The sequence below is a fragment of the Salmo trutta genome, chromosome 34, assembly GCF_901001165.1.
Source record: "Salmo trutta chromosome 34, fSalTru1.1, whole genome shotgun sequence".
Lineage (NCBI taxonomy): Eukaryota > Metazoa > Chordata > Actinopteri > Salmoniformes > Salmonidae > Salmo > Salmo trutta.
In genome coordinates this window covers 27,638,380-27,658,750 of record NC_042990.1, presented here as the reverse complement: position 1 = coordinate 27,658,750, position 20,371 = coordinate 27,638,380, and the positions used below count along the sequence as shown (strand labels likewise).

General features: G+C 43.7%; 1 protein-coding gene across 3 annotated transcripts in view; it reads right to left on the bottom strand.

The window, feature by feature from the left end:
• Positions 1-20,371, bottom strand: part of adgrb2 (adhesion G protein-coupled receptor B2) — a 470,244-nt gene that overhangs the window by 153,134 nt on the left and 296,739 nt on the right. For all 3 annotated transcript variants that reach the window (XM_029732443.1, XM_029732444.1, XM_029732445.1), the window contains 6 exons: positions 19,821-20,015; positions 19,478-19,546; positions 15,733-15,841; positions 15,304-15,450; positions 5,057-5,135; positions 4,309-4,411 (listed from right to left, as the gene is read on the bottom strand). In XM_029732443.1, the coding sequence (XP_029588303.1) occupies positions 4,309-4,411; positions 5,057-5,135; positions 15,304-15,450; positions 15,733-15,841; positions 19,478-19,546; positions 19,821-20,015 (702 nt within the window). The remainder of the gene's footprint in view (positions 1-4,308; positions 4,412-5,056; positions 5,136-15,303; positions 15,451-15,732; positions 15,842-19,477; positions 19,547-19,820; positions 20,016-20,371) is intronic.

The following is a 20,371-nucleotide window of genomic DNA, read 5'->3' as shown; positions in this document are numbered from 1 at the left end:
GTCATTTATGAACATTTTAACATCTTGACCATGTTCTGTTATAATATCCACCCGGCACAGCCAGAAGAGGACTGGCCACCCCTCATAGGCTGGTTCCTCTCTAGGTTTCTTCCTAGGTTTTTGGCCTTTCTAGGGAGTTTTTCCTAGGGAGTTTTTCCTAGCCACCGTGCCTCTTTCACATGCATTGCTTGCTGTTTGGGGTTTTAGGCTGGGTTTCTGTACATCACTTTGAGATTTCAGCTGATATATGAAGGGCTATATAAATAAATTTGATTTGATTTGAACACCAATAAATCTATGATAATCGAGAATTAAATTTTTAAAAATTATACGGCTGGCCATGCTTTCCACCTGGCTACACCTACCCCAGTCAACAGCTCTGCACCCCCCACAGCAACTTGCCCAAGCCTCCCCCATTTCTCCTTCACCCAAATCCAGATAGCTGATGTTCTGAAAGAGCTGCAAAATCTGGACCCCTACAAATCAGCTGGGCTAGACAATCTGGACCCTCTCTTTCTAAAATTATCCGCCGCAATTGTTGCAACCCCTAATACTAGCCTGTTCAACCTTTCTTTCGTATCGTCTGAGATCCCTAAAGATTGGAAAGCAGCCGCGGTCATTCAGTTGAGAACAAGTTCTCATTTACAACTGTAACCTGGCCAAGATAGACCAAAGCACTGCGACACAAACAACACAGAGTTACACAAGGGACATTGGCTGGTCCTTGTGACATATTCGTCGCCAAACCCACTGGCTCCAGGTCATCTAAAAGTCTTTGCTAGGTAAAGCTCCGCCTTATCTCGGCTCACTGGTCACCATAGCAACACCCACCCATAGCACGCGCTCCAGCAGGGGTATTTCACTTGTCATCCCCAAAGTCAACACCTCCTTTGGCCGCCTTTCCTTCCAGTTCTCTGCTGCCAGTGACTATAAAGAATTGCAAAAATCACTGAAGTTGGAGACTTATATCTCCCTCACTAACTTTAAGCGTCAGCTGTCAGAGCAGCTTACCGATCGCTGCAGCTGTACACAGCCCATCTGTAAATAGCCCATCCAACCAACTACCTACCTCATCCCCATATTTGTTTTGTTTTTCTGCTCTTTTGCACACCAGTATTTCTCATTGCACATCCTCATCTGCACATATATCACTCCAGTGTAAAATTCTAAAATGTAATTACTTTGCCACTATTGGACTATTTATTGTCCTACCTCCTTACTTTATTGGCACACACCGGGGAGAGATATTTTCTATTGTGTTATTGACTGTACGTTTATTTATCCCATGTGTAACTCTGTGTGTTGTTTGTGTCGCACTGCTTTGCTCTATCTTGGCCAGGTCGCAGTTGTAACTGAGAACTTGTTCTCAACTGGCCTACCTGGTTAAATAAAGGTGAAAAAAAATTAGGTGAGTTGGAATGACTGAAAATCTGAAAGACGTTGGTTCTTAATGTAAAGATATAGCCTAATCATATCATTATCTGTAAATGAAAGCAATGGGTTAGAAGAAGCCTACATAACCAACCCATAAAATAAAATGCAACATCCATTTATGACCAGCTATGTAAACTCTTACATTGATTTATCTTGCAATAGATCTTGTTTAACGGGTAATATTAATATTTGTCTTCTTTTAATGCCTCTTGAGGGGAAAGTCATCTAAAAATAACTGAAAATAATCAGATTACGCTACTGAGTTTGGATAATCCAAAAGTTACGTTATTGAATGGCGCCGGAGGGGATGGCTGCCGTTTTATGGGCTCCTAACCAATTGTGCTAGTTTGTTCACATTGTTTGTAACTTATTTTGTACATAATGTTGATGCTACTGTCTCTTATGACCAAAAAGAGCTTCTGGATATCAGAACAGCGATTTCTCACCTCGAACTGGACAAAGATTTTTTTATTAATGAGTCTGATGCAAAGGATATAATGTTGCGCCCAGACAAGGCCCAAATCCCTGTCATATGAAGAAAATAAGGAAATACAAGGGGCAGAGATCAGGGTGCCTTGTGAGAATTCGTAGGCGAGTGGTTAACTCACCTCTACCATCCGTTCTATTGGCCAACGTGCAATTACTGGAGAATAAACTGGATGAGCTCTGTTCAAGACTATCCTACCAATGGGACATTAAAACCTTTAATATCTTATGTTTCACCGAGTCGTGGCTGAACAACAACACTAGCTAGCACAGACTGGAATATGTTCTGGGATTCATTCAATGGCATTGAGGAGTATACCATCTCAGTCACCGGCATCATCAATAAGTGCATTGAAAACGTCGTCCCCACAGTGACCATACCTACATATCCCAACCAGAAGCCATGGATTACAGGCAACATCCACACCGAGCTAAAGGCTAGAGCTGCCACTTTCAAGGACCGGGACTCTAATCCGGAAAATGTATAAGAAATCCCGTAATGCCCACAGACGAACAACCAAACAGTCAAAGGGTCAATACAGGACTAAGATTGAATCCTACTACACGGGCTCTGACACTCGGACAACAAAGTGAATCCCAGCCGTGAGCTGCCCAGTGACGCAAGCCTACCAGAGGCTTAGTCCCCTCCTATACTCCCTGTTCACCCACGACTGTGTGGCCAAGCACGACTCCAACACCATCATTAAGTTTGCTGACGACACAACAGTGGTAGGCCTGATCACCGCCAATGATGAGACAGCCTATAGGGAGGAGGTCAGAGACCTGGCAGTGTGGTGCCAGGACAATAACCTAGCGATCAACATGAGCAAGTCAAAGGAGATGAACGTGGACTACAGGAAAAGGAGGGCCGAACACGCCCCCATTAACATCGACGGGGCTGTAGTGGAGCGGTTCGAAGTTCCTTGTTGTCCACATCACCAACAAACTATCATGGTCCAAACACACCAAGAAAGTCATGAAGAGGGCACGACAACACCTTTTCCCCCTCAGGAGACTGGAGATTTGGGATGGGTCCCCAGATCCTCAAAAAGTTATACAGGTGCACCATCGATAGCATCCTGTCCAGTTGCATCACCACCTGGTATGGCAACTGCTCGGCATCCAACCGTAACATGGAACCCAAACCGGCTGTACGCATGCGTCATCGTGCATACATTTATTTTGTCCCCCACACCAAACGCGATCATGACACGCAGGTTAAAATATCAAAACAAACTCAGCAAATTATATTAATTTGGGGACAGGTCGAAAAGCATTAAACATGTATGGCAATTTAGCTAGCTAGCTTGCACATGCTAGCTAATTTGTCCTATTTAGCTAGCTTGCTAGCAAAAACAGTTCGTCTTTCAATCACCCACGTAGGTATAGCCAATGAGGAGACGGCACGTGGGTACCTGCTTCTATAAACCAATGAGGAGATGGGAGAGGCAGGACTTGCAGCGCGATCTGCGTCAGAAATAGGAATGACTTCTATTTTAGCCCTTGGCAACGCAGATGCTCGTTGGCGCGTGTGAGCAGTGTGGGTGCAATAATTGAATAACATAGATTTCTAAATGTATTTTGCAATGCTCGCGCACGTGACGTGTCCTGTCTGGTTAGCATGTAAGGCGCTACAGAGGGTGGTGCGTACAGCCTAGTACATTACTGGGACCATTCTTCCTGCCATCCAGGACCTACAGTATATACTGTATATATATATATATATATATATATATATATATATATATATATATATATACACTCAGCGGTGTCAGAGGAAGGCCAAAAAAATTGTCAAAGACCCCAGTCACCCAAGTCATAGATAGTTCTCTCTGCTACCGCACGGCAAGCAGTACCGGAGCAATAAGTCTAGGTCCAAAAGGCCCTTGACAGCTTCTACACCAAAGCCATAAGATTGCTGAAAAATGTATCAAATGGCCAAATGACTATTTGCATTTGTTTTTACACTGCTGCTACTCACTGTTTATTATCTATGCATAGTCACTTTACACCTACCTGCATGTACATATTACTTTGACTAACCTGTACCCCCACACAATGAATCGGTACAGGTACCACCTGTATATAGCCTCATTATTGTAATTTTATTGTGTCACTTTTACTTTAGTTTATTTAGTAAACATTTTCTTAACTCTATTTCTTAACTCTATTATCTTAAAACTGCATTGTTGGTTTAGGGCTTGTAAGTAAGCATTTCACTGTAAGGTCTACACCTGTTGTATTCTGCGCATGTGACAAATAACATTCTATTTTATTTTACTGACTACAATTATGGACAGGTAATTACTAACGGATTACATTTAGAAAGTAACCTACCCAACCCTGTCTATGTAGGATTATAACCAGGCTATGTCATGTTATACTTACATTGAGCAGCGGGGACAGCTCCACCACTACCATGGGTTCACTGGGTTTGGGTTCTGGTCGGACCGTCACCGTCAGAATCTTCGAGTTGATCACAGCAGGGGCACTGAAAAAAAGAGAGAGAGGGAATGGAATGAGTCTGGTTAAAAATCACAAAAGAGCAAGTTTTCAGGGTTGAGTGGGGTGGAAAGGGTAAGGGGGATGTTGTGTGTGTGATCAAGCCTCAATAGTAGGAACATGGTACCCGCCTGACCCCCATGGAGCATTTGATGGCTTCTGAGGGTGCTCTCTTAAAGCTAATGAGACACAGAGCCTTAAACAAACTCTCGTGTCGCACCTGCCTGGTTGAAATATGTTTTTCATTGTTTTTCATGGTTTTAGATGCGGGGCGCTGTCCTCAGATAATCACATGGTGTGCTTTCGCCGTAAAGCCTTTTTGAAATCTGACACAGCGGCTGGATTAACAAGAAGTTAAGCTTTATTTTGATGTATTACATTTGTGATTTTATGAAAGTTAAATATTTATAATTCTGTAGTTTTAATTTTGCGCTCTGCAATTGCACCGGATGTTGGCCAGGTGGGACGCTACCGTCCATAAAAGTTAATGGATATCATTACAGCTCTTTCGGACTTAAAGTCTATCATTCGGTAACGATGAAACGCAGTAGGATGGTAAAAAGTAGTGCCCTATAAAGGGAAAAGGGTGCCATTTGTGATGCAGACCTGATGATGGAATTGGAAGAACACTCACTTGGGGGCAGGTAGGATGACTCCTAAGGTCCGATACAGGATGGCTCCGATGACAAAATATGAAGTCTCTGTTTCTGTTTCTGAAAAACACAAACACAATACACATGTAACACTATACACAGCAGAGAACCTGTTGAGGTCGAAAGTTACAAGTTCACCAACCAGCTGAGAAGAGCTGAGATCCAATAGATAATGACATTTAGAGGTGTACAGAAGTGACATGATAAAAAGCTCTCTTGTGCTGAACTCAAAACTCCATCCAGACTTCGTCCTATCTCCTCATCCCCCATCTCTTCCCCTTCTCAACTCCCTCTTTCCTTCCTCTTTTCAGAACTTTTCCATCATTTTTGTTTGTTCTCTACATCCATACACTTTTCACCTCTTCGTCCCTTTCAATAGGCCAAAGAGTCTCTTGCTTCCTCTGATTTCCCCCTCTCTTTCTCTTCCTTAATCCCTCTCTCCCCAGAGCAGTGTCTCTGAGAGAACAGCTGGCTCCCATAGAGAGGCAGTGTCCCTCTGTAAATGTCACCCTGTCTGGTGGGAGGGATAGAGGGAGGAAGAGGGGAGGGATGAAGGAGGAAGGGAAGGAAGGAAGGAGATAGCTCAGTCTGAGAGATGAGTCTCTCCACCTCTTTCTCCCTCCCTGGCCCCTTCAGCTGAGAAGAAGAGCAAAGAGATGGAGAGAGTAGAAAGGAGGATAAAGGAGGGAATATGCTCTCATCAAGCACATGGGGTGAGTCATCCAAAATCTAAGAGAGAGAGAGAGAGAGAGAGAGAGAGAGAGAGAGAGAGAGAAGATCAAAGTTGACAATGGAGAGCTGTCACTGTGATGGATCCTAATTGAAGGTTGTGTGCATGAACATTTAGATGAGATGCCCATTGTGGGTAAAAGTGTCTGGGTGGGAGCGAGGGTTGACAGTCCTACTACACTTGATCAGACCACAAACTCATTACCAGAGACGGATATACATTGCAAATTCTAATTACAAAATGCAACTACAAAATACCTTAAAAAACGAATGTATCAAAATAAAATGTAAGATACTTTTGCTAAGTATTGTATTTTAAATACAAAAATACATTTGCAAGTTGCCAGCCGAACAGCAATAACATTCTCAGTAATGGTTATAGAAACGTCTTACTTGCTATAATTGTGATATGTTGTTGTTTATCTACCTTAGTTTTTTTGTTTTTTATTAGGATCCCCATTAGCTGTTGCAAAAGCAGCAGCTACTCTTCCTGGGGTCCACACAAAACATAAAACAGAATTACATAACATAGAACATCAATAGACAAGAACAGCTCAAAGACAGATCTACATAAAAAAAATTAAAGGCACACGTAGTCTACATATCAATCCACACACACAAACTCTCTAGGTCAAATAGGGGAGAGGCATTGTCCCGTGAAGTGTTGCTTTATCTGTTTTTTTAAACCAGGTTTGCTGTTTATTTGAGCAATATGAGATGGAAGGCAGTTCCATGCAATTGGGCTCAATATAATACTGTACGCTTTCTTGAATTTGTTCTGGATTTGGGGACTGTGAAAAGACCCCTGGTGGCATGTGTGGTGGGATAAGTGTGTGTGTCAGAGCTGTGTGTAAGTTGACTATGCAAACAATTTGGGATTTTCAACACATTAACGTTTCTTATAAAATAAGTGATGCAGTAAGTCTCTCCTCAACTCTTAGCCAAGAGAGACTGGCATGCATAGTATTTATATCAGCCCATTGATTACAATTAAGGGCAAAACATGCCACTTTGTTCTGGGCCAGCTGCAGCTAAACTAGGTCTTTCCTTGCAGCACTCGACCACACGACTGGACAATAATCAAGATTAGACAAAACTACAGCCTGCAGGACTTGCTTTTTGGAGTGTGGTGTCAAAAAAGCAGAGCATCTCTTTATTACGGCCAGACCTCTCCCCATCTTTACAACCATTGAATCTATATGTTTTGACCATGACAGTTTACAATCTAAAGTAACAGCAAGTAATGTAGTCTCCTCAACTTGTTCAACAGCCACACCATTCATTAGCAGATTCAGCTGAGTTGAACACACTATCACGTTGGATAAGAGTGTCTGCTAAATGATCAAAATGTATATAAATATATATATATATTTGTGTGTGAGGGAAAAAAGTATTTGATCCCCTGCTGATATTGTACGCTTGCCCACTGACAAAGAAATGATCAGTCTATAATTTTAATGGTAGGTTTATTTGAACAGTGAGACACAATAACAACAAAAAAATCCAGAAAAACCCATATCAAAAATGTTATAAATTGATTTGCATTTTAATGAGGGAAATGAGTATTTGACCACTCTGCAAAACATGACTTAGTACTTGGTGGCAAAACCCTTCTTGGCAATCACAGAGGTCAGACGTTTCTTGTAGTTGGCCACCAGGTTTGCACACATCTCAGGAGGTATTTTGTCCCACTCCTCTTTGCAGATCTTCTCCAAGTCATTAAGATTTCGAGGCTGATGTTTGGCAACTCGAACCTTCAGCTCCCTCCACAGATTTTCTATGGGATTAAGGTCTGGAGACTGGCTAGGCCACTCCAGCACCTTAATGTGGTTCTTCTTGAGCCATTCTTTGTTGCCTTGGCCGTGTGTTTTGGGTCATTGTCATGCTGGAATACCCATCCACAACCCATTTTCAATGCCCTGGCTGAGGGAAGGAGTTTCTCACCCAAGATTTGACGGTACATGGCCCCGTCCATCGTCCCTTTAATGCGGTGAAGTTGTCCTGTCCCCTTAGCAGAAAAACACCCCCAAAGCATAATGTTTCCACCTCCATGTTTGACGGTGGGGATGGTGTTCTTGGGGTCATAGGCAGCATTCCTCCTCCTCCAAACACGGCGAGTTGAGTTGATGCCAAAGAGCTCCATTTTGGTCTCATTTGACCACAACACTATCACCCAGTTGTCCTCTGAATCATTCAGATGTTCATTGGCAAACTTCAGACGGGCATGTATATGTGCTTTCTTGAGCAGGGGGACCTTGCGGGCGCTGCAGGATTTCAGTCCTTCACGGCGTAGTGTGTTACCAATTGTTTTCTTGGTGACTATGGTCCCAGCTGCCTTGAGATCATTGACAAGATCCTCCCGTGTAGTTCTGGGCTGATTCCTCACCGTTCTCATGATCATTGCAACTCCACGAGGTGAGATCTTGCATGGAGCCCAAGGCCGAGGGAGATTGACAGTTCTTTTGTGTTTCTTCCATTTGCGAATAATCGCACCAACTGTTGTCACCTTCTCACCAAGCTGCTTGGTGATGGTCTTGTAGCCCATTCCAGCCTTGTGTAGGTCTACAATCTTGTCCCTGACATCCTTGGAGAGCTATTTGGTCTTGGCCATGGTGGAGAGTTTGGAATGTGATTGATTGATTGCGTCTGTGGACAGGTGTCTTTTATACAGGTAACAAACTGAGATTAGGAGCACTCCCTTTAAATATGTGCCCCTAATCTCAGCTCGTTACCTGTATAAAAGACAACTGAGAGCCAGAAATCTTTCTGATTGAGAGGGGGTCAAATACTTATTTCCCTCATTAAAATGCAAATCAATTTATAACATTTTTGACATGCGTTTTTCTGGATTTTTTGGGTTGTTATATATTCTGTCTCTCACTGTTCAAATAAACCAACCATTAAAATTATAGACTGATCATTTCTTTGTCAGTGGGCAAACGTACAAAATCAGCAGGGGATCAAATACTTTTTTCCCTCACTGTCTATGTGAAAATGAACAACTGTAAAGCACATTGGGTATTGTCATTGGCCTTGTTTCGGGGCGGAGCTCATTAGAGTAATACTTTTTACATCTACATCTACATTTAGGTTACTTAGCAGACACTTATCACACCATAGTGCCATCACACTTTTGATACCAATGTAGGGTGAAAGGGGGCTACAAAACTGTGAACCGCAGTAGCAATACAAGGATATAACATTCACAAAAGAGACCGGAATGCCAATGGGGGAGGTGTTGCTGTTTACCAAGGTGTTTACAAACCCTACAGGAACTACAGTATATCATCCAAATGTACTGATCACATTTTTACAGGAACTGTAGAACTTTGATCTAAGGCTGTATTCATAACCATTGGATGCAGTGATCACACTATACTGTAATGGCTACAACCTGGAAAGCCAAGGTTCTAAAAGCTGGGCCTAAAATAGTGTATAAGAAATCATACAAAAGATTTTGCTGTGACTCTTACGTGGATGATGTTAAACATATTTGTCTGATGTGATTCATAAGGACCATCCAGACACTGCACTTGCTTTTTTTTTCTTCTTCTTCCAATTATTTCTGAACATGCACCTGTTAAGAAACGGATTGTTAGAACTATTAAGGATCCATGGATTGATGAGGAATTGAAAAACTGTATGGTTGAAAGAGATGGGCAAAAGGAGTGGCTAATAAGTCTGGCTGCACATCTGACTTACTGAATTACTGCAAATTGAGAAATGATGTGACTAAATTCAACAAAAAGAAGAAGAAAATGTACCAGGAAGCCAAGATCAATGGGAAAAACTACTTTGGAGTACTTTAAATGAAATTATGGGCAGAAAGACAAATTCTACTCCTTGAACGAAGCAGATGTATAATTCATCACAATACCATTTGTTGATGCCAATTATTTTTATGACTACTTCCTTGGCAAAGTGGGCAAAGTTAGGCAGGAAATGCCAACAATGAACCGTGAGCCATTGCATTCATGCAACAACCAAAAAAGCATTCTAAGTTACAATTTTGTTACTATTGTTATCGATCAATAATGGCAAACCTCTTGGCATTGAGAATTTAGATTGGATAGCTACTGAGGATGGTAGCTGACTCTATAGCAACTCCTATCTGTCATATCTTTAATCTGAGTCTAGAGGAAAGTGTTTGTCCTCAGGCCAAAGTCATTCCGCTGTCACATCCTGACCCTTGTAAGAGGTCATTTTCCATAGTGGTGTGGTCAGGGTGTGACAGGTGGGTGTTTTGGGTGGTTTTGGTTTTCTCTTTCTATGTGGGGTTTTCTAGATTTCTATGTTTTGGCCAGGTATGGTTTCCAATCATAGGCAGCTGGAAGCCATACTTAGGCAGCCTGTTTTTCATGTGTGGATGTGGGTAGTTGTTTTGCGTTTTGTAAAGTGTACCTTACGGAACTGTTGTCGGTCATTTGTTGAAGTGTTTTTTTCATTAAAGAAAAGAATGAGCACTATACACGCTGCGCCTTGGTCTCCTAAAGAGGCCTTTACTGGTTCTAACAGCCGACCTATCAGCTGCTGCCAGCTCTTAGCAAACTGTTGTAAAAAATGTTGTTTGACCAAATACAATCCAGTTTCCCTGTAAACAAATGAACAGAGTTTCAGCATACTTATAGAGAAGCGCATTCATCTCAACACTGACACAAAACTCCACAAAGCAAGTCCTGCGGGCTCTAGTTTTATCTTATCTTGTTTATTGTCCAGTCACATGGTCAAGTGCTGCAAAGAAGGACCTAGTTAAGCTGCAGCTGGCCCAGAACACAGTGTCACATTTTTCTCTTCATTGTAACCAAAGGGTGAATATCAATACTATGTATGCTAGTCTCTCTTGGCTAAGAGTTGAGGCAAGACTGACTGCATCACTTCTTGTTTTTGTAAGAAACATTAATGTGCTGGAAATTCCAAATTGTTTGCATAGTCAACTCATACACAGCGCTCACACACACACTTACCAGACCAGACATGCCACCAGGGTTTTTTTCACCGTCCCCAGGTCTAGAAAAAATTGAAGTTAACGTACAATATTATATAGAGCCATAATTGCACGGAACTCCCTTCCGTCTCATATAACTCAAGTTAACTGCAAACCTGGTTTCAAAAAACAAATAAAGCAACTCCTCACGGCCCAACGTCTCCCCCTGTGACCTACTTTTTGTCGTATGTACTGACAAGTATGTGTAACCAATAGACACACACACACACACATACACAGAGCGAGAGAGAGAGACGAAAATATGTAAATAAAACACGTATTTTAAATACATGTAACAGAAATAGTGTCCATCTATCCTCATTACAGACAACCTGATTGAGACCAGGAGACCATTTTGTTGCACAAACTTTAATAAATACATTTTCCACAAACAGAATGTGGTCACCCCGTTCTTGTTAAAGCGTTTAAATCGGTGTCGGCTAACCGTTAGCCGCTAACTGAAATGGGAAATCACTAAAAGTGATCTTGAGACGGGCATCTGTATTGAATGAAAGGATATCCAGATTGAGATGAAGCACCAAGCATCCATGAAAGCCAGTTAAATCTAAAGATATGGCCGACATGCGATTGAGATCCATTGCAGCTGTAAGTTAAGTGTAAGTCAAGGGTCAACTGTTGCATGGGTTGTGTTATGTGTAGAAATGAATAAACCATGTTATGTATCCATTTCTTTATTACACCCTGAACTTCTGGGCTGTCATTGGATCATTATCTTTTATGAGGTTGAATGTGTGTGTGTGTGTGTACTGTATGTGTGAGTGTGAGCTAGTACACGGCTCTATGTGGTTATCTGTATGTATATGTGTGTCTTAGCCTCTCTATATATCTAGGTCAGTGTCATCCTATGGATCAGTGAACAAGGCTGGTCTTGGGCTGTGGAGCAAGTCATGAGCCTATCATAGGCCAGTGTGTGTGTGCGTGTGTGCGTGCGTGAGTGAGTGTGCGTGTGTGTGCATGCGTGTGTGTGCATATGTGTGTGTGTGCATGTGTCCGCACTTGCACTCTGTCTGTGCTACAGCAAGTCTTGAGCCTATTGAGCCTATCAGTGGGACAGTCTGTGGGAGAATGGCTTTGATAACAGGTGTAATGGCCAAACACGTTGATAAACATCCGAGCACTGGTCACAATGAGCTCTATGCATAGCCACTCTGACCTCTCATCAGCAGCGTCATTCTCTTGCCATCACTCTGACTATACAGGATGAGACAGAGGGAGAGAAAGGCCCTGTCAGAGAGGGGGGAGGCAGAGAGAGATAGAGAGAGTGATAGAGAAAGGGAAGGAGAGAGAGATATAGATGGTGAGAGGGGAAGACAAATAGAGAGAGATGGAGAGTGAAAGAGCAAGCGGGTGAGAGAGAGAGAGAGAGAGAGAGAGAGGAGCTGTGTCCTCAGAGCCAGACAGAGACCCCAGACACTGCTGACACCATTGTAACCTTTCATGGTGATGGCAAGAGGCACACATGAAGTCAGTGTGTGCATGTGTGTGTGTGCATGTGTGTGTGCGTGTAATTTCCTGTGGGGCCTTTGTTATTCTGAGGGGGCAGAGGTCAGGATCAGAAACAGAGATACACTCATCTCTTTCTCTATGTCTCTATTTATCTGTCTCTATCCACTTTTACCCCAATTCCTCCCCCAAATCTTTGCTTTCCCCCTGTGTCTACAGGGAATACCATCGATCACCACATTCTTTTGGAGAGATTGGAAACCCAAATTGGTCTACACGGACAAGTTCTGGCCTGGTTTAGATCTTATCTGTCGGAAAGATATCAGTTTGTCTCTGTGGATGGTTTGTCCTCTGACAAACCAACTGTACATTTCAGTGTTCCTCAAGGTTCCGTTTTAGGACCTCTATTGTTTTCACTATATATTTTATCTCTTGGTGACGTCATTCGGAAACATAATGTTAACTGCTATTGGGATGATACACAGCTGTACATTTCGATGAAACATGGTGAAGCCCCAAAATTGCCCTCAATGGAAGCCTGTGTTTCAGACATAAGGAAGTGGATGGCTGCAAATGTTTTACTTTTAAACTCGGACAAAACAGAGATGCTAGTTCTAGGTCCCAAGAAGCAAAGAGATCTTACATTTACATTTACATTTTAGTCATTTAGCAGACGCTCTTATCCAGAGCGACTTACAGTAGTGAATGCATACATTTTTTTCCTTCCCCGTACTGTAGAATCTTCTGTTGGATCTGACAATTAATCTTGATGGTTGTACTGTCGTCTCAAATAAAACTGTAAAGGACCTCAGCGTTACTCTGGACCCTGATCTCTCTTTTGACGAACATATCAAGACTGTTTCAAGGACAGCTTTTTTCCATCTACGTAACATTGCAAAAATCTGAAACTTTCTGTCCAAAAATGATGCAGAAAAATGAATCCATGCTTTTGTCACTTCTAGGTTAGACTACTACAATGCTCTACTTTCTACCCGGATAAAGCTCTAAATAAACTCTACCCGGATAAAGCACTAAATAAACTTCAGTTAGTGCTAAACACAGCTGCTAGAATCTTGACGAGAACCAAAATGCTTGATCATGTTACTCCAGTGCTAGCCTCTCTACACTGGCTTCCTGTTAAGGCAAGGGCTGATTTCAAGGTTTTACTGCTAACCTACAAAGCATTACATGGGCTTGCTCCTACCTATCTCTCCGATATGGTCCTGCCGTACCTACACATATGCTACGGTCACAAGATGCAGGCCTCCTTATTGTATCTAGAATTTCTAACCAAACATCTGCAGGCAGGGCTTTCTCCTATAGAGCTCCATTTTTATGGAATGGTCTGCCTATCCATGTGAGAGACGCAGACTCAGTCTCGACCTTTAAGTCTTTATTGAAGACTCATCTCTTCAGTAGGTCCTATGATTGCGTGTAGTCTGGCCCAGGAGTGTGAAGGTGAACGGAAAGGCACTGTAGCGACGAACCACCCTTGCTGTCTCTGCCTGGCCGGTTCCCCTGTCTCCACTGGGATTCTCTGCCTCTAACCCTATTACGGGGGCTGAGTCACTGGCTTACTGGTGCTCTTCCATGCCATCCCTGGGAGGGGTGCGTCACTTGAGTGGGTTGAGTCTCTGACGTGATCTTCCTGTCCGGGTTGGTGCCCGCCTCAGGTTCGTGCCGTGGGGGAGATTTTCGTGGGCTATATTCGGACTTGTCTCAGGGTAGTATGTTGGTGGTTGAAGATATTCCTCTAGTGGTGTGGGGGCTGTGCTTTGGCAAAGTGGGTTGAGTTATATCCTGCCTGGTTGGCCCTGTCCGGGGGTATAGTCGGATGGGACCACAGTGTCTCCCGACCCCTCCTGTCTCAGCCTCCAGTAATTATGCTGCAATAGTTTATGTGTCGGGGGGCTAGGGTCAGTCTGTTATATCTGGAGTATTTCTCCTGTCTTATCCGGTGTCCTGTGTGAATTTAAGTATGCTCCCTCTAATTCTCTCTCTCTATCTCTTTCTCTTTCTCTCAGAGCACCTGAGCCCTAGGACCATGCCTTAGGACTACCTGGCCTGATGGCTCCTTGCTGTCCCCAGTCCACCTGGTCATGCTGCTGCTCCAGTTTCAACTGTTCTGCCTGCGGCTATGGAACCGTGACCTGTTCACCAGGCGTGCTACCTTGTCCCGGACCTGCTGTTTTCGACTCTCGCTCTCTACCACACCTGCTGTCTCTAACACAGATCATTTATCTGAAGGCTACATACACAGCACTCTGTTTTAAGCTGGGTGCAGCACCTGTTAAACTCTGTAATACCCCTCAAAACACAGGGATGTCAATTCGCACAGGATATGTATTATCAGAGGCCCTTGGAGTTTCCTGAAAAGCAGAATGTTTTTAGGGCTGGGATAATATCCTTCCCACCAAGAAAAAATGATTGACATGGCCTCTGATAATACATATCCTGTGCGTATTGACATCCCTGTGTTTTGAGGGGTATTACAAAGTTTAACAGGTGCTGCACCCAGTTTGCTTAAAACAGAGTGCTGTGCATGTAGCCTTCAGATAAATGATCTGTGTTTTCATATATCAACTTTCCCAGTGTCTACTTCTCTTTCAATATATTAAGCGGATGATATTCTGCCAAGGAATTGATAAATCGACAAATATGTCAGTTAATACAAAGATCTGGAAACAGTTAATTGTTCTTACTGCCTTTTCTGAATTGAAAACCATTTGGATGGGATTAATATTACGAATGAGCTGACCTTAATCCAGTCCTTAGGTTTAGGACAACCTGTATTTCTCTTCACACACCTTGTGAGGACATCTTGACGTAAGTGTGGTGAGGTCAGGGAGAGTCTTCAGATGATGTTTGAAGACACATTTCATTATGAGGAGTGTGATTATGATGATGAAGATGATGATGAAGACGCCGGCAACAACGACGATGATGATGACAATGTAGACGACATCACTGAAGCTGCTGATGATGGCGATGTTGATGATGGCAATAATTCTGATGAGGACGACGATGATGATTAAGATCATGATCTCTCACCATCGGAGGTGAGGGTAAAGACTTCTTTGGGGATGTAGAGTTTGTCTTCAGCAGATCGAGCCCAGTCCTTCATGCCCCTCCTACCCTTCATGGGGAAGTTGATGTCACTGGACACCGCTGTCACGGGCTCTCGCTGTATCGTTATCACTATGGAGACAAAACATATTGTAATCACTATGGAGACAAAACATATAGTTATCGCTATGGAGACAAAACATATTGTTATCCTTATGGAGACAAATACAAAACATGAGTTGACGTCCAACCAAAATAGGTAGAGATGTGCTGACTAAAGGAAAGGCAAATAATGTGAGAAAATAATAAAGAATTTAGTTATTAACTTGGGAGCGTTGAAGATAAGGTTGAACAATTATGGAAAGTTAAGGGAATTTTGCAACCCTACCTGTGTGTGTTAAACTGACTACTCACTGAGGTTGTTGGTGACCACCAGGAAACTCTGGAAGGGTTTCTGATCATCTCCTATCAGATGGATGAAGTCCTCCAATATACGCATAAGATGGGCTGCACCAGGAGAAACCTGGGAAGGGGGAGAGAAGAAGGGAGGGAGGGAGAGAAAGATGGTAGAAGGGAGAGAAAGAGGGTGGGAGAGAGAAGGGGAGAGGGAGGGAGAGAGATAGAAAGAGAGAAGGGGGAGGGAGTGAGAGAGATAGAGAGAGGGGGGATGGTGAGAGAAGGAAGAGTGTTAGAGTGACAGAGAGAGAACAATATCATGAAATCGACTTTCTTTCCTAAACAAATATTGAATGATACACTCTCATTTATGTATTTTGCTCTCTCTCTCTCATTTCATGCACCAAGCTTAGTATCTCTTCTGTTCCTGTTAAGTTCATGTTACCTCAAGGAAGCGTCACAAGAAAGAATCACCAATAACCCCACAGCCATTACCACCCAGAGCCTCCATCCTCCCAACCCATTACAACAGTCATTGGCTTGATCCTCTATCCAACCAACCCATTACAACAGTCATTGGCTTGCTCATACTCGTTAGCCCTGTATGCTAAGTGCAGCTAATTAGCAGACATTGGATATAATGCCTTTTAGTGTACGTTGTTGGATTGGACATTTTGAACATTGAGATATAAATAAATGATAGAGAAGAAGCATAGAATAAGAAGTGAAAGAGACTGGGATTTATGTCAGAAGTAAATGGTTCTCTGTAGGAAGACAGATTAGCTTTGGAATGTGTTGGGTGGAAGGGAGGAGAGCAACGTGTTGAGATAGAGGAGACAGATGGACATCTGTGGATTAGTGGAAGGAGGGGTTGAGGTCAGGAGGTGAGGACAGGTGAGGCTGCATCTCAAATGGCTCAGTATTTCCTATATAGAGCACCACTATTAACCATAGCTCTATAGGCCCACAGAAGTACCCTACACCTTGATCTCTTCCTTCCCTCTCTCTCCAGATGAAATCCTGTGAGGTCTGGCCGCCTGACAACCTGCCTGACAACCTGACCCCACCCCCTCCTCCCTTCTCCAGACCATCTCTTGACCAGACTCATCCCTGACCACTGGCTGAATCCTCTCGACTTCAAAATGGCCCAAGTTGATCCGCTCCTCAAGAAACCAACACTCGACTCATCTGACATCAAAAACTATAGACCTGTTGATAACTTCACTTTTTCGCTACCTCTCTCAGAACGATCTTCTTGACCCTAACCAGTCAGCCTTCAAGATGGGTCACTCAACCGAGACTGCTCTTCTCTGTGTCACGGAGGCACTCCGCACTGCCAAAGCTGACTCTCTCTCCTTTGTTCTCATCCTCTTAGATCTATCCTCTGCCTTTGACACCGTGAACCATCAGATCCTCCTCTCCACCCTCTCAGGGCTGGCCGTCTTAGGCTCTGCACACATTTGGATTGTATCCTACCTGGCAGGCTGCTCCTACCAGATGACGTGGAGAGGATCTGTATCTGCACCACGTACTCTTATTACTGTTGTCCCCTTGGGCTCGGTTCTAGACCCTCTTCTCTCTATACACCAAGTCACTCGGGTCCGTGATATCCTCACAAGGTCTCTCCTATCATTGCTATGTGGATGACACTAAACTACTTTTCTCCATCCCCCGTCTGACACCCAGGTGGTGACACACATCTCTGCATGTCTGGCAAATATCTCAACTTGAATGTTGGCCCACCACCTCAAACTCAGCCTGGACAACACGTAACTGCTCTTCCTCCCAGAGAAGGCCTGCCCGCTCAAAGACCTCTCCATCACGGTTGACATCTCCACAGTGTCCCCCTCCCAGAGTGCAAAGAACCTTGGCATAACCCTTGACAACACACTGTTTTTCTCTGCAAACATCAAAGCAGTGACCCGCTCCTGCAGGTTCATGCTCTACAACATCCGTAGAGCAAGACCCTACCTCACAAAGGAAGCAGTGCAGGTCCTAATCCAGGCACTTGCTCTCCTGTCTATACTATTGCAACTCGCTATTGGCTGGGCTCCCCGCTTGTGGCATCAAACCCCTGCGACTTATCCAGAATGCAGCAGTCAGCCTGGTTTTCAAAGTTTTCTCATGTCACCCCACTCCTCTGCACACTCCACTGGCTTCCAGTTGAAGCTCGTATCCACTACAAGACCATGGTACTTACCCACGGAACTGCCCCTCCCTACCTTCAGGCTATGCTCAAACCCTACACCCTAACCCGAGCACTCCGTTCTGCCACCTCAGGTCTCTAGGCCCTCCCACAAAATAATACACTTAACCAGCCCTTGCACTTGACTCCCCCCACACCCACCCCAACCCCTCACCCACCCCCACCCCCCCCCTTCTAGCTCTGACTCTACTGACAGCTATGTTTTTGAAGGAAAATGTACTTTATATGCTTGTGATATGTGGTTGTCCCACCTACAGTAGCTATTTTAAGATGAATCCTCTAACTATATGTCACTCTGGATAAGAGCGTCTGCTAAATTACAAAAAGTCAAATGGTGAACAATAGTGCACTGCATAGGGAGTAGGGTGCCATTTGAGACAAAGCCTATGTTATTGGTAACACATGGTCAAGTACGTTTATCACTTGATTGTTCTGCAGTGGCTTGCTTAGAGCATATCATCTCATTTGATGGTTAAACATCATAACCGAATTATTGCGTTCATATTTCAATGCTGTGTTCTCTCTTTCCACATTCATTTAGAAGACGCTCTTATCCAAAGCATCTTAGTCAGTGCATTGAACTAAGGTAGGTGAGAACTAAAACCTTCTTCAAAAAAGCTGCCATCTCTGTCTGTGTGTTTGTGTGTGTGCTGGTGTTGTTTGTTCATGTTATGATAATTGTTATGTGTGTTAAGATAATATACACTGTGTATTACACATTAGGAACACGTGCATTTTCCATGACAGACTGACCAGGTGAATGCAGGTGAAATATATGATCCCTTATTGATGTCACCTGTTAACTCCACTTAAATCAGTATAGATGAAGGGAAGGAGACAGGTTAAAGAAGGATTTTTAAGCCTTGAGACAATTGAGACATGAATTGGGTAAGTGTGCCATTCAGAGGTTGAATGGGTAAGACAAAAGATTGAAGTGTCTTTGAATCGGGTATGGTAGTGTATGCCTGGCGCACCAGTTTAAGTGTGTCAAGAACTGCAACACTGCTGGGTTTTTCACAGTAAATAGTTTCCCGTGTGTATCAAGAATGTTCCACCACACAAAATACATCCAGCAAACTTGACAACTATGGGAAGCATTGGAGTCAACGTGGGCCAGCATCCCACCTTGTAGAGTCCATGCCCTGACGGATTGAGGCTGTTCTGAGGGCAAATCGGGGTGCAACTCAATATTAGGAAGGTGTTCCTAATGTTTTTCACACTCAGTGTATGTTTGGGGTATTATCTCCAGTGTTTACGCATTATTGTTTACTGACTACAGATGGCAAATAAACCCAGCCTGACTCAAGGGCATGGAGGAGGGGGTCATATGCATTGTTTATTAACAACAAAATATGGGCACACACACACACACACACACACAGTGTGGGGTATGATCCATCCTGAATGGTCAACAGGTGTGTTTTTACGACTCTTCTCACAATGACATAAACACTGCAATCAAATTCATCCAACCGTGACAGAGCCAGACACTCTGACAGGGACGCACACACACACACACGCACACACACACACTAAAACAACAGTTTAAAAGCCTACCTGGTGAGCGTCTTCCCATTTCTCTAGGTTTTCCATGTCCAACATATAGCTGACTACCTGGAAGAATTTCTGAGGAGAGAGACGAAGAGGAGGGTTGAATTGTAGGGGAGCTGAGGTGTGTGATTGTGCATGCAACATGTAGGGATGTGTTTGTTTTGTTTATGTCTGTTACTTCCTGTAAGTGTGTATAGAGCCCACTTCACCCACCAGCACAATGTGTGTGTGCATGTGTGTCCTCCCCACCCACCTGCATGTCATCGGGAGCTCGGATGTCGGTTGCTCTCTTGAAGGTTTGTGTTTATGTGTGTGTATGTCGGTGTGTATGTACACCCACCCCACCCACCTGCGCGTCGTCGGGTACTGGGATGTAGGTTGCTCTCTTGAAGGTGTCCGTCACATTTCGGAGAATCTCCGTGGAGAACAGGAGGTCACCGCTGTAATAGCTCCTCCTCTGTAAGAGCTCCAGGAGATTCCTCACGACCTGAGACATGCCCTCTCCAGCCAAGGTCCTCTGACCCTTCGCAAGATGCTCTCGCAACTGGAGACAGCAGGGGAGGACGAGAGGAGGGAAACACAGGTTAGAGACTGATGGGAGAGGGAGGTGGGGGCAGGGGGAGAGAGGACAGAAAGAGAGAGAGAGAGAGAGAGAGAGAGAGAGAGAGAGAGAGAGAGAGAGAGAGAGAGAGAGAGAGAGAGAGAGAGAGAGAAAGTATCTTGTATAAACAGAATGCCAGAGAATTAAAACGTATGTACTCACTACTGTAAGTCGCTCTGGATAAGGGCATTTGATAAATGACAAAAATATAACATGTAAAAGAGAGAGAGAGAAAGAGAAATGGAGGCGAAGTAGAGAGTAGAGAAAGATCTGAGACCTCTGATCCATACAATAGTTAA